Consider the following 14,526-nt stretch of genomic DNA (forward strand, 5'->3'; position numbering starts at 1 on the left):
TACCTTCCACGCTGTGCCCTGTTGTGGGGTTCCTCCGTTCGTCTGGACTTGTTTTTATGTCCCCTTGAGGAGTTTTGTGTGTTTCGGTCAGGAGAGGTTAAGAGCTGCTTCTTACTCTGCCACTATCTTAACCCAGAACCTCCTTTTTAAATATGTTTTAATGACACATTGCTGATCTGAACCTTAGGCTCTGAATAGTCTGTTGAGTCAGACAAATAACCATCATTGAGATATGTAGAAGATAGAAGGTAGAATTGAAGTGAGGAAACTTGAATTCAAATGTTGGCCCTTGTATTTATTAGCTGTGTGATCATGGGAAAATGCCAATCTTTCTGGGCCTCAGTTCTCTCATCTTTAAAATGGATATAATAATCCTTACTCTATCTATCAAAGAGATTTGATGTGCAGTGTTTTTAAAAGCTTAATATTAGACCGTTATTAATACTATGTTTTCAATGAGAGTTTTTAACCTTTTTGTATCAAGGGTCCTCTTGGAAGTCTGTTGAATCCTATGGATAACTCCTCAGAATAATACATTTAAAACAAAATACATAATATTACAAAGGAAAAATGATTAGTGGAAATAAAGACGGAATTCTTTACTCATCCAAGTTCACAGGTCCACGAAAATCTATCCACAAACTCCTTAGGAGTGAGATGTGGCCATGGATTCTTGGTTAAGAACTCCTGCTTTAATTCCATTTGCTTTGTAATTTTTTTTGTTTCTTTATTTCTCTCCTTTTTTTCCCTCCTGGATTAGAATCTTACTTTAATACATTTTTTACCTAATTTTTCTATCTTTTGGTATTCTTCCATCACATAGGACACTGATTCAGCTTGCATTTCTATATTAGTTTTTGTATTTTCTCCCCTTGGTTCCTTTTCATTAAAGTATTTCTTTGAAGTCAAGAGATTTTCTTTGATTGGTTCATTGTAAGATAACCTTTCCCCCCATTTCCCTTTGTTCTATGCTTTTGCCCCTTTTCTTTAATATCTTGAGAATGATGCTGGATTTAAGATGAGTTTTCTCCCTTCTTCCCCTCTCCCCCCAGCATCTTTCTGCAATGGAGATGATGATGGTAGGGGGAATGGATACTTTGAGTGAAATGGAACCAACTTGATGTGGGGGGAATAGGAGGTAATAAAAAAGTGATTTTTTTAAAAAATTAAATTTTTTTTAACAAACAAAAATTCATTTTCCCTTTGATTTTGGGAAAGAAAGGAAAGCAAAACAATTGTTTAAACAGATATGTAGTCAAGCAAATCATATTCCCATATTGACCATACCTATATAGAAATACATACACACATATACACAGACATATATATATGTATATATATATATATATATTCTTTACTTAGCACCTTGAGCTCCTCATTTCTTAGTCGGAAGGTGAACAGCATGTGTTGTGTTTTTTTTTAAATCAGTTCTATGGATAGCCATAGCATTGATAAAGTCTTTATGACTTTCAAAATTGTTTACTTTGTATTGTGTTTTTATTGTATACTGGTTTTCTAGTTTTGCTCATTTCCTTCGGCATCAGTTCATAGCATCTTTCCATGTTTCTCTGAAGCCATCCTTTTATAATTTCTTAAGCTACAATAGTATTCCATTACATTAATATTCTATAATTTGCTCAGCTGTTCCCCAACTGAAGGGTATTCTCTTAATTATCAGCTCTTTGCTACTACAAAAAGAGGTGCTATAAAAACTTTGACATATATGAGTCCTTTTCTTTTTTCTTTGATTTCAAAGTATAGGTCTAGTAGTGGTTTCACCAGATGAAGATATATACATTTTAACATGGCTCCAAATTGCTTTCCAGAATAATTAGACCAATTCACAACTCTACTAACAATGATTTAATAAGTCTATTTTCCCAAAGACCCTTCAACATATGTCATTTTCCTTTTTTTTTTGGTCAATTTTGCTAATTTCATGAAGAGTGAGGTAGAATGTATTGAGTTGCTTTTTAAGACATTTCTTTAATTCTTAGTGGTTTTTTTTTCTTCTTATGGCCATTGATAACTTGGATTTCTTCCTTGGAAAACTGCCTTTTCACATCCTTTGACCATTTTCAATTGGGAAATAATAACAGTGATACTAAAAAACAGTCAAAGAAAAATATCAAAGAATCGCTAAAAAAAGAAACAGGGGAGAGTAGAAAGAAGTTCATAAGAGGACACAAGCAAGCAAAGCAGTATTGAAATTACCATGTTAAATTTGTAATCTAAAAAACACCAAGCTGTGCATAATGGAAACTGATGGTTTCATATGCAGTCTTCTTTTTCTGTTCTTTCACTGTGTAGTGCAGTTTCTGGAGCTACTTATTCAGTTTCTACTGGCACTGGCAGATTGGGTCTGCGGAGGGGGGCTACTACTTGATTCCTCAAGATTCTCATAGACCTGACATGGCTGAGGTTGCTTTATAATGCAACTCACAATACTCACAAGTACCACAAATGTATTTCCACACATTAGAATATCAATATAGTAATTCATCATTCAGGCTTTGATAAAAAGGTATTAGAGATATAAAACTAGCATAAAACATCCCCGCAAACTGGGGGCACACTCTCTTACAAGACCACACAGAGTAGGGTAAAGTGGACTTGACTTTAAAGCACATGGTGTAAAGGGAGATAACTCAAAGCTTTTGAAAGTCCTTTTGCTAGACTCTTCAAAATGTTGCCCTTAGGCATGCCAGAGCCTTCTACTAGACTCCTTGTAGGGTCCCAAAGCTACTTTTCCTCAATATGTCTTCTTTGTGCTTTGTTTCCAATGTGGAAATGGTGTTTAGTCATTGCTATTATAGGAGCACTGCCAGGACACCCAAAAGAAGTTCCAATCCTCTGACCTTCTGAAGTTCCCAAGCTCATTCTATGGTCAAGGGGTGAGAGATCAAGGTTCTTCTCCTTCCCTATCCTCCCTCCTTTTTTGACTTGGCATTGGACTGAATCTCAGAATCTGAACTAGTTTGCTAGGGCCTGCATTAGTTTAATGCCTTTGATTGATTCAATAAAAATGTTTCACTTGATGAAGGTATCAAGGACTGAGCATTTTGTTAGTTACTTTAAGTGGGTTTGGACTGATTGGCTCAATTATATTTGTATAAGGGAATGTTGAAGTTTGCCAACTTCATAATAGAAAAGAATTTTTTAAAAAGAGAGAAAACTTAAGGCTTAGAATGCATTGCTAATGCTTTCCTCTAATTTGGTGTGGATTTTAACCTTTTTTTAAATTAGTCAATGGTTTGACCTTACCCAGCTGGTTTGGATATGGCTCTCTGACATCAGTAATTAGTCATCTCCTGTATTTTAATATATTCATCAATTTCACTTTCTATAGTGTTGTTTAGCGTTTGCCATATCCAGCATTTTAGAACTCTTTCTGAAAAAGAGTATTCACGACAGGTAAGGCACAAAGAATCTGAGTAGCTCAAAAGCCCTTGGTCTCTTTGAAAAGTTTCTTAAAACTGCCACAAGATAGATATTTCTCTTCCACTGAGGTTCACTGCATTATTGTCTTACATTATTCCATTTAGATGTTTATTGCTCTCATTTTCTGTTCTTCAGGTCAGTTTTCCTTCCTCTAGGGGTTTAATATCTGGCTCATATTTTCCAATGCAAACCCTACTTTCAGACTTGGAAACCTTCAAAAGAAACACTGCAATCTTGATTCTTGAGCCTTCAAGCTGAAATTATATTTAAAAAAAATTAAGTGCCTATTATGTTTAAGGCACTAGCTTATGTGTTAGAGATAACTGAGACAAAACCAAGATACTTATAGCCTGGAAGGAGCTGTTTATAGTCTTTCTCATTTCCAATTTAGCTGCTGAAATCGTCTTTATAAAGCATAGGCTTGACCTGGACATTTCCTTTCTTAGATGTCTTCAGCAAATTCTTGTTGCTTCTAGGACAAAATACAAACTCTTTTGCCTGGCATTTGAAGCCTTCCTCGGATCTGACTCCAGCCTAACTTTCTAGCCTCATTTCAAATTAAATTTCAAATACTTTGTTCACATTGGACCACTTTGTGCCTTGGATATGATAATTCCATTTCCTAATTCCATGAACTAACATGAGTGATCCTCCCATGCCTCGTGTGTACCTGCTCATTTTAGTATTGGAGACTTCTTTTTCTTCAAGGCTTTTTTCAGGTGCCACTTCCTCTAGGAAGACTATTCTGATACTTCCAAATATTTGCACATGTTGCAGCCTCCTTGTTCTGTTGATCATATGTTTCTTGAGGGCAGGTGCTATTTCTGTCTTTCTATCCCTAGTTCCTAGCACAGTCTTGTGCATATAATAGGTACTTAATGATTGCTGAAGGAATAACAATTTAGAGATGATTATAATCACCACATTCCATTTAAATTTGACTTATGCTTTACAAACATTTTCCAGACTTCTCCCAAATATTTAAATGAGAGATCCAAAGAAATGCAACCCTGAATAATCCTTTACTTCCTTTTAGTTCTGCCTGATAGAAGTCCTCCATCTATGACTTATATTCTAACCAATGTCTCACTAAAATTCTTTGCCATGAGGCAGTTAAGTGGCATAGTAGATAAAGCACTGGGGCTGCAGGCAGGAAGACTTGAGTTCAAATCTGACCTCAGACACTTGTTGTGTGATCCTGGGCAAATGTCTTAACCTCTATTTGTCTCGGTTTCCTTGAGTGTAAAATGGAGATAATAGCAACATTTACCATGCAGGGTGATAGTGAAGCTCAAATGAGACATTTGTAAATCCCTTAGCATAAAACCTGTCATGTAGTAGGTGCCTTGTAGTAGCTTAGCTCCTTCCCTTCCCTTTCCTTTCCCATAGCCAATTCTATATTCATCCTGAAAAAAGCTCTATTTCATCCCTTCTCATCTAGCTATCAATTCCATCCTTCCTTTTACTTTAAAGCTCCTATAATAAGTTTTTGGCTATTTCTAATTTTCCTCCTCAGGTCCCATTCTCAGCTTCTAGTAATCTCCACTCAACAGAACTGCTTTCATTAAAATCATGAATTGTGTCCCTTTAGCAGAAATGTTACATCCCCTAAATTTTGCTACTTTTATCATCTTGCTGATATTTTTTTAATCTTCTGGCTCCCTCACGTCCAACATATTCCCTCAATTGCTTCCTTTTTGTCTCCTTCCTCTCTGATGGTGCTTTCTTTGGGGGCTGAATCTTAAAGTGTCTTAGCTTCTATCCATGCTAGGCAACCAGCCAATGTCTCTGCCCCAAGTGACTCTTTTGGAGGGTCAGAACTGGTCCCAGATGGATGTTGGGCTCTTTCTCTCAGGCTTAATGGAATACCTACTCCTTCTCTCCCTCAGTCCTCTGGCCTGACATGGCTGTGCAAAATGTTGTTGCACTAGTGCTATGGGTCTGATTTTTGTGGTGTCTCTGAGAGGAGAGGGGCTTGGGGATGGGTGTTGGGCTCTATTTCTAGACCAGACACTCATCCTCCTGTCTGTTCTTCTCTGTTCTTCTGCCCTCCTACAGAGACCTTTTGCAGTAGACCCCTGCCCTCTGTGGGGTTGGCTTTTGTGGCTCCAGTAAGGTTCTTCCCTGGGGCAATGTAATAGCACTGGCTATCTGTGGAGGTCAAGTAAAATTCTGTAGCCTAGAACAGGATCTCCATGGCACTGAAATGTAGGCAGGGAACCCAAGGTGTGAGGTTCGGTTTTCTTGCAGGCAATGTTCATGGGTTGGCTATAGCAGCATCTATGCTAGCCATGTGGGAGGTGGGGGATGAATGCTGACTGAGTGCCAGTCAATTCATGTTACTGTTTTGCTTTTTAAACCTTCTTTTGGATTCTGGTGTCATAGACCATGGAGATGGCTGAAGTTCCATTACTTTTGGAACATAGTTTCTATTTTGGAGAGGTTTGAGAGATAGTGGGGACAGGATAAAATATTTAGTCCACCATTTTGTTAGTCATGTGATCCAGAAGTTACTCTTGTTATTATCAGCTATTCTTTGTTCCTAGTTTAGTCCCACTGTTACAATTTCTACTTGGGAATTTTTATGGAAGATTCCTGAATGGTCATCACAAGCCACAACTTATCCCCATGTTTGGCATTTCCCTCAAGCTGGTTGGCAATGGGGACTGTACAAAATTAAATTGCACTAAAGCACAGTAAAGATTGAAGCTCAAGTAACTTTTATGGCTTCATCAAATTCAATTTTTTTAATGATTCCTAAAAAAGAACAATTAAACCTAATGGGATGTAGCTCTACTGTACATCTAGAAAATCCAAAGTGATCAGTTTTTTACATCTGCTTTTATTTTTAGTTGTTGAAATAATCACATTCTTTTAATTGAAAAGATTTTACCCATAGCAAATTCGCTCATTTATTTTGGTTACTGCTTTCTTGTGGCAGCCAGGATCCTGGTTGAAAGGTTTTACCAGTGCTAGTGGGGCCTTCTGATGGGTCACTCTTTCCAAAGTCAGGAGCTGAAGCATGTCCTTTAATTTGAATTTGAACTGGCAAAGCAACAAGCTTCTCCTTGTTGTCTGTGATGTTAAGAAGTTTTTCTTTTTCAGAAAGGTCTTTGATTTTCATTTTAATGTCTTCTCTATATTTCTGATTCTTCATTATTTCCTGCATGAATACACAATAATGGAGGACATGAAAAAGTCTATTAGAAAGATGAATTTGTGGCTACAAAAAGAAAATAAAAAGGATAGTCTTTGAGAGAATATATTTTTCTTAAGATAATGTAGGTCATATGTAATGCCCTGCTCATATCCAGTAGTGTCTATCTAGTATAAGTGTGGAATGAATATTACATCTTATCATCAAATTAGAAAATTAATTAAATTGCTCCTTTTGTTTAGTAAGAAAAAAGATAATAGAAGACCATTAGATAGGAATATTCATCACAAAAATAAACAATTTAATCAATATGAGAAATCACAGTAACCTTTAACATAGAGCAGGGCAGATGGAGTTGGTCTCAGAGACACTCTTTGAAGTTAGTGCTTATTTTCTTTTTAGTAGCACACCATTACTCAGATCAAGTAAAAGGCTAGAGGCTGATGTGGCCAATGGCTCAGGGTTAGACCTGAAATATGAGGAACTAGAATACTGATATGGGTACTTTCCCTTCTTCTTTTACAGAAAGAGTGAAGTAAGGAGTCTAAATTCAAGCATCATGGAATCAGTATCAAACTGCAGATTCTTTTCTCTGGTTCTCTTCTAGCAGGTTAATGGAATCACAAAAAGGGATGGAATGAGACCCCTATTCCAGGCCACTTGCCTTTTGAAAAGCTGCACCAAATAAATAACATCTAGAATCTGGAAAACAATCATTTGTATAATAATGTCTTTTTTGCCATTTGGTCATTAAATGTCTCTCTGTAACCTGGTATTTACAATCATTCATTCATTCACTCACTCAACATTGATTAAGTGTTTACATTGTGCAGAGCTGGGTAAAGAGGATAAGAGGGGACAAAGTTAGTACATGATTAAGCCACAAAAACAGGTAATAATAACTCATGATGAATACATCAGAGATTTGCAAAACGAAGCATTATGTAAGATCTGAGAAAGAAGAAGATCATTACTAAATGGGTGAAGAGGGGAAGAAATGTATCACTGAGAAGGTGGTCTTTGAAATAAGTTTTAAAGCATAGATACGACTAAGTATAGACAGGAATTCAAGAGGACTAGAGTGTGAAGGATATTCTAGTCATAAGGAAAAGTGCAAGCAAAGCCATGGAGGTGGGAAAAAGCAGCACTGTACAGAGGATGGCTAACAGTCCAGTACATATAGTAGTCCCATATAGAATTTGTGTAGAAAAGTGTAGAATACAGCTGGAAAAGTAATGGGGCACCAGATTGTGGAAGGTAGTGAAGTCAGACTAAGGTATTTCAGTGTTAAGAGTAAATCAAGTAAAAAAACTGAATGCTTTTAATAGCTAAAGAACATGACTAAATATATATTTAATAAAGGCCAATCTTTTTTCCCCCTCAACTCAACAAACATTTATTAAACACCTTTTGTATACAGGGCACTCTTTAAGATCCTGGAGATACAATAAAAACAGAAGTCTCTGCCCTCAAGAAGCTTGCACTTTACTGAGGGGTGGGAAGTATAAATGTGCACACATAAAAACTACAAAATATATGCAAAAAATGCAAAGTAATTCAGAGAGGACAGGAACTAATGCAAAATCATAGGGAGAATGGCTTATTATATAAAGGAGATAACTAGCAGGCCAGTTTGACTCTAATGAAGAGCTCTTGGTGTAATGAATGTCAATCTAACAGTAGTGTGAAGAATGGATTAGAGCAGGAGTAAGATGGAAGTGTCATGAGACTACAGCATAAATCTAGGTACATAGTAATGAGGAGTCATAGTAGGGGTTTGTGGGAATAGAGAAGAGATGGTAGTGTGAAATATTTCAAAGGTAGATTAGATAGGAATTAGAAATTGATGAGATATGAGAAGGAAAAAACCTAGGAAAAAAATCAAGGTTAGATTATGGGAGTCTGGGTAAACAAGTTATAGTTTCACTGACAGAAATAATCAAATCAATCTGCCCAGACAAACACGGGAATGATATGAACACAATTACAAAACACCTTCCGCACAAACAAAACTAGATCTAAATTACTGGAAAAACATTAATTGCTCATGGGTAGGATGAGCTAACAAAATAAAAATGACAATCCTACCCAAATTAATTTTCTTATTCAGTGCCATACTTATCAAACTACCAAAAAACTTTATTATAAAATGAGAAAAAAATAATAACATTCATCCGGAAGAATATCGAGGGAACTAATGAAGAAATAACCAAATCAGGAGAAATAGATTTTTTGGGAACGATATTAAGCTGAGTTTGGGGCACATTAAGTATAAAATACCAGTAGGCCAGGTGAGGTTTATAGCTAGTATAAAGGTCACAACTGGAGACGTGAATTTGTGGGTTGACCACACAGAAATGATATACATGAATAATGTCAGAGGAGACAGGATAGAGAGAGAGGAAAAGTGGGTCCAGAGTAGAACTTTAAATAACTACTTTAAGGTGGGAAAGAAAGGAGAGGGGGAAGGACAAGACAAAGAAATAAATCACTATACAGGGAGCCAGAGGAAGAGAGAGAATAAAAGAAAGAGGGTGTGTTCAATAATGCCAAATGCTTTAGAGAAGGCAAGGAAATCAAAGACTAAAAACAGCTATTGTATTTGCTTATTAGGAGATCTCTGGTGATCTCTGAGGAAGCAGGTTCAATCTAACATTCAGATGAAGGTTAGATTGTGAGAGACAAAGTGAAGAGTAAGTGGAATGAAAGTAAAAGCAAAGGTATTTATCAGCTTTTTCAAAAAGCATGGCCATGCAAGAGAGAAGCCAGATGGATTTGGGTTAAGGGTAGAAGAAAGACATTTTAAATTAATTTGAAAATTTTTAATAACAAATTTCCACATAAATTTTCTGAATTTATATGATCCAAATAGCTTCCTTCCCTTCTTCCCTCCCCCTTCTGGAAAGGACAAGCAATTCAATCTGGGTTATCAAACCATATGTTTTATCAAGCAAAACATTTCCATAACACAGGAATTTTTAGGATTGAGTTATCTGAACATAAGAAGGAGGAAAAGGGAGGGGTCAGTGAAGACTAATGGGGTAATAAGTGTTGCTGCAAGGTTCAGGAGAAGGGAAGAGGTAAGAGAATTAAAAGCATAAGTAGAGGGAACTAAAACTTCATTTTGAGATGAGAGAAGGAAGTGAGAATGGAAAAAACATTTAGACATTTCAAGGGATAGAGGAAAATAATTTAAGAAGCTTTGGTAAAACAGTCTCAGTTTTACCAGTGAAATATGTAGGCTACATCATCTGTTAGATGGATGGGGGCCGGGGCTTGAGGAGAAAGGGACAAAAAGTAGGTTTAAAACAGGTGCTGAGGGGATTAGACTAAAGGAGAAAGATTAGTGAGTAGCAATGAGGGACCAGTTGAGAATATGTACTACCAATCTGTAGAAAGTGAAATCAGAATAGACACATAGACACACTGCAGCTCAGACAGTTGTTATGTGACCCTAGGCAAGCTACTTAAGTTGTCTACCTCAGTTTCCTTATCCATATAAAAGGGATAATGACAGTACTCACTTCATAGAATTGTGAAGATAAGGTAGGATATTTGTAAAGCACTCTGAAAACCTTGAAGCACTATAAAAATTCTATTCTTCTTTACTGTTACCTGGAGTTGAGAATTATGTTGTGATAGAGGAAGTTTGTGGAAGTGAGCAAGGGTGGTAATGAATAAATTATTATAGAAGAATATCAAAGAGTCATGTATAGAAGCTAGGAAAGCCAAAATATAGGAGATGAATAAGGTGGAGTGTAGGGTCAAGGGGCTTCAGGTCACAATCCGGGTATGAATGAAAGGTTGAAATGGAATCAGAGTTAAGTCGTATTTGGAAAATGGAATTTAAAAGTTCAGAATCTTGGAGGTAGTACAGTTCTGTGAGATAGTAAGGTCTAATATGTGAAACAAGGTATATGCAGAAGTGGTGGGAAAGAGGAGGCTACTGGAGATAAAGACACTGAGGAATTATATAAATAGTTTTAGAAAGGTTAACATGAATAATGAAGCTCCTGAAGACAATGGCAGGAAACGGAATGGAGCCAACAGGAAGCCTGGGAGCTAGATGCTGAATTTACTGGGAAAATGGAATTCAGCAGGTAAATGATAGTAACAAGGTTGGTCGGAGTGGGGTGGGGGAGAGTGTTACATAATCACATGAAATAGATTTTGAAAGAAGAAAGTTACTAAAGGATGGTAGTAGAACAATGCTATGAAGGCAGAAGTGGGGAGCAAAGTTATGCCAATACTTCCTCTGGTTCTAAAAGTTGAGGGATGTAGGGAACAAGTAGCTTTATACTGAAAGACTTTCTAGGGATGTGGTCTTCTCAAAGGGAAAGCTAGGTTTCTGTTAAAGTAAGGAAGTGGGAATGATATTATAGGAATCATACTCTATAATAAGTTAATTGCTTATAGTCTTTGAAAATTCAAAATATCATCTTTTATAGGGATACCGAAAAATAATATATTGAAGCCTGAAGAAGAATAATAAAAAAACATAAATTTTTTTCCCCTACAAAATCCTAGGAGTTGAACCAAATTGGTAGTCATTTAACTTCCTATTCAAAGCTGGAAGTGAAACTATAATTTTCAACAAGATCATTGGCATACTAACAACACAGAAAACTGTTTTGATATGTTTTTGGTCAGTTATTTGGGGTATGAGGAATTTTACTGATGTTACATACTGTATATATAAATTTTGGATTTAATGGTTCTAAAACTTGAAATTCTACCGCCTGGGGAATGGCCTAATCTCAGAGTTCTGGTATAATTTTGAGCATATGTGGAAGAATTCTAACAATAAAGGAAAGAAGAATGGATAGAACTGCTTTATGTATTCTCTCCAAAAAAGAGGTGTATGGTCAGAGGTGGATCATTTGTAGTTTGGCTCTAAAATCACAGGCTAACAGCTTCAGCTATGTATCTTCTCTGTGAAAGGAAGTGGAGAATGGGAGCAGGCTCCTCATTTCCCCTCCTCTGCCTTTGTAATTTTTCTGCCAGTGTTTTACTAAGCCAGCTCTTCCTCCAGTGATGGTTAGTACTAGATATGTTGAAAGATCACGTTAGTCACCACAAGAAGATCATATGAACTGGCCACCTTTTCATGTGGACAGATAGGTTAAAAGTTTTAGAGGTGTTTTAAAATCTTTCATTATTGCAGAGAAGAATTTTCCTTTTTTTCCCCTTTTAAACTAATTGCCACCAGACCCTTACTGACGTCCCCTGAGAAACTAAACAGAACATAAATAATTTATGTAAGGGGACCTAGTTTTATAAATATTTGGAATAGTCAAGATGAAGGGAGTTACAGCTAGGTTAAGAAAAGAGCAATTTATATAACTAAAGATAAACAGAAGTAATCTGTCGAAAAATATCCGTTTTAAAGTGCTATGAAAAATCAAGGAATTTCCTTCACATTTTCTCAAATTCAAAATATTAAATCTCATATGTATCTTAAAAGACCCCATTAAGTTCTTAAAGCACTGTGTACTAGAGGGTGATTATACCTTTAGCTCAATGAGGTGGCCTGGACTTGGAGTCTTACTTTTGTCAAAGTCAAGCTGACTTTAATCCCTTTGCTCAACCCCTTTTTTTGTAAAGTGACTAAAACTAAGTTCAGATTTTTAAAAATCCAAGTGCGTGAGTTGGCCCCAGCACTGGCCTGCCACTCCAATTTTAGATATGCAAGAATTTTAGGAAGCAGGTAAGGCTTCAGTCAAGACATCCTCACAATGTCATTGGTCCTCTTCAAAAACAAAGGACAAGTAAGAGATACTTAGATGCTTTAAAAAGAGCATATGTAAAAGAGTACATACGATTCATTCATGAGCCTGTACACAGGTATACATAAAAACTCTATTTTAGCAGGCTTCATCAGGTCATAAAAAATGCTACATTGCCTCCAAAGTGAGTTAAAATAGAAACACTCATAGATACGTAGGGAGGTACTGTTTTCAATCCATTTAAAGTTAGGTTCATTTTATACAAGTAAATTATTAGAGATAGAACAGTTATAAATGTGATGAGAATGGGGTAATTATTTTCTAATTCAGAGTGGCACCTGAGAGAGTAAATATGAGAGATACCTGTATATTCTATTCTTTTTTGCTCTAGGTCAGCTTGGAAGTCAATGTGGCCTAAAACAGTCCTAATAAAATTGGACATTCTTGAAAAATGTACTGGGCATAAGGGGTGGGGTGAGGAGAAACACACATAGTTATTGGTATAGAGTTTTATGATTGTTAGTATATGGTATTTAAACTATAGGCAAACTGCTGAATTCAGGAATTACTGGGCAAACTCTCAAGGGAGCCCACATCCAGCTTACACAGAATGAGAACTGTGAATCACAATTTGCTGTATAAATTACCACGTTGAAACTTTCAACTGTTACATATTAGTTCACAACATAATTCACAATTCCTTAATCCTCTTAACCAATATGTTATCCTTTCCTGTCCACTAAGACAAATTGCCTCACCAAATTTTGAAAATATATATTATTTTAACATTTAAAACCACATAAACATTCTAAAAGTCACCATAAGATCAAGGAATTTTGTTGGAAGATACCTCAGAATTCATCTATTCCAAAGCCAACCAATGCAGGAATTCTTTCAACAACACTGAAATATAGTCATTCATTTTCTTCTGGAATATTTTCAGTAATGGGAAACTTGGTATCTTCCAAAGCAAGTCATTCCATTTTTGTATAGTTCAAATTGTTATAAAATTCTCCCTGAGCCAAACTCTGTCTCCTTATGACTTCTATCAGTTGGTACGACTTCTGCCCTCTGGAGCTACAGATAACAAATGTGATGTAGTAGAAAGAACACTGATTTGAGAATATGAAGATTTGGGTTTAAGGTCTATTGAACAAGCCCCTATGTGATCCTGGCCAAATGTCTCAGCTAAAATTTTTTCATCTGGAAAATGGGGATAAAATATTACCTCTTTTATAGGAATTTTGTGAGTAAAGTCCTCTCTAAACATCAATATACTATGTAAATATGAACCATTATAATGATAGCCTTTCTAAGCTTTTAAATTGCTGAGAAGGTGCTGACGTGGATGGGTACGAGTTTATTCTCCCTTGAGTTACCTGCACCAATGAAATTACAGATGCCCAGTCCCTTCTTCCTTGGTCTCTCTATTGTCTTCCACCATTTTCTTAAATAGCATTGTTTCCAATCCTCCATCAGCCTGGTTATTACTTCTCTCATTATCACCTGTTTATCAATATGCAAATATCCAAAGGGCTTGCGATTTAGTTAAACCTCTGATCTCCATCTGGATTGTCACAAGTTTATGACTTGCAGAGATTCTGTAGGCATAGAGGTTAAATGACTTTAACCCAGGCTCACAACGTTAGGAAGGGTCAGAGAAGGTTTGAATCTGGGCCCAATATTTCCACTATTTTCGTACTCTTCAATCTTTTAAAATGTGGCACGTAGAGCTAGACACTACAGTTCAGATATAGGCTTATAAGTGAAAGGCACAGTGAAGTTATTAACTTCCTTGCAGTGGACGCTGCAAATTCTGTCAGGAGAGAGTGAGACCACATCAGCTTTTTTTTCAGGCATTTATATCAAAATGGAGGCCCAAATGAACCTTGGAACCCCTTTGTCTTTTCTTTTTCTTTTTAACATTAACTGTTTTTTTTAACATTTATTAATATTCATTTTTAACATGGTTACATGATTCATGCTCCACCTTTCCCCTTCAACCCCCCCTCCAGCACCTCCCCCAACCATGGCCGATGCGCATTTCCACTAGTTTTGTCATGTGTCCTTGATCAAGACCAATTTCCAAATTGTTGGTAGTTGCATTGGTGTGGTAGTTTCGAGTCCACACCCTCAATCATGTCCACCCCGACCCATGTGTTGAAGTAGTTGTTTTTCTTATATGTTTCCTCTCCTGCAGTC

General features: G+C 36.5%; 2 protein-coding genes across 2 annotated transcripts in view; one reads left to right on the top strand and one right to left on the bottom strand.

Annotated features, from left to right (window-relative positions):
- The window catches only part of SMIM15 (small integral membrane protein 15), a 31,632-nt gene extending 24,277 nt beyond the window's left edge, over positions 1-7,355 (top strand). Inside the window, exon 4 of the mRNA XM_044663747.1 lies at positions 7,124-7,355. The gene's annotated coding sequence lies outside the window, so the exon portion shown is untranslated. The remainder of the gene's footprint in view (positions 1-7,123) is intronic.
- NDUFAF2 (NADH:ubiquinone oxidoreductase complex assembly factor 2) overlaps positions 6,264-14,526 on the bottom strand; it is a 251,199-nt gene continuing 242,936 nt past the window's right edge. Inside the window, exon 4 of the mRNA XM_044663733.1 lies at positions 6,264-6,604. Within this exon, the coding sequence (XP_044519668.1) occupies positions 6,350-6,604 (255 nt within the window). The 3' untranslated portion in view covers positions 6,264-6,349. The remainder of the gene's footprint in view (positions 6,605-14,526) is intronic.

This window comes from Gracilinanus agilis, chromosome 1 (genome assembly GCF_016433145.1).
Source record: "Gracilinanus agilis isolate LMUSP501 chromosome 1, AgileGrace, whole genome shotgun sequence".
NCBI classification, from domain to species: Eukaryota; Metazoa; Chordata; class Mammalia; order Didelphimorphia; family Didelphidae; genus Gracilinanus; species Gracilinanus agilis.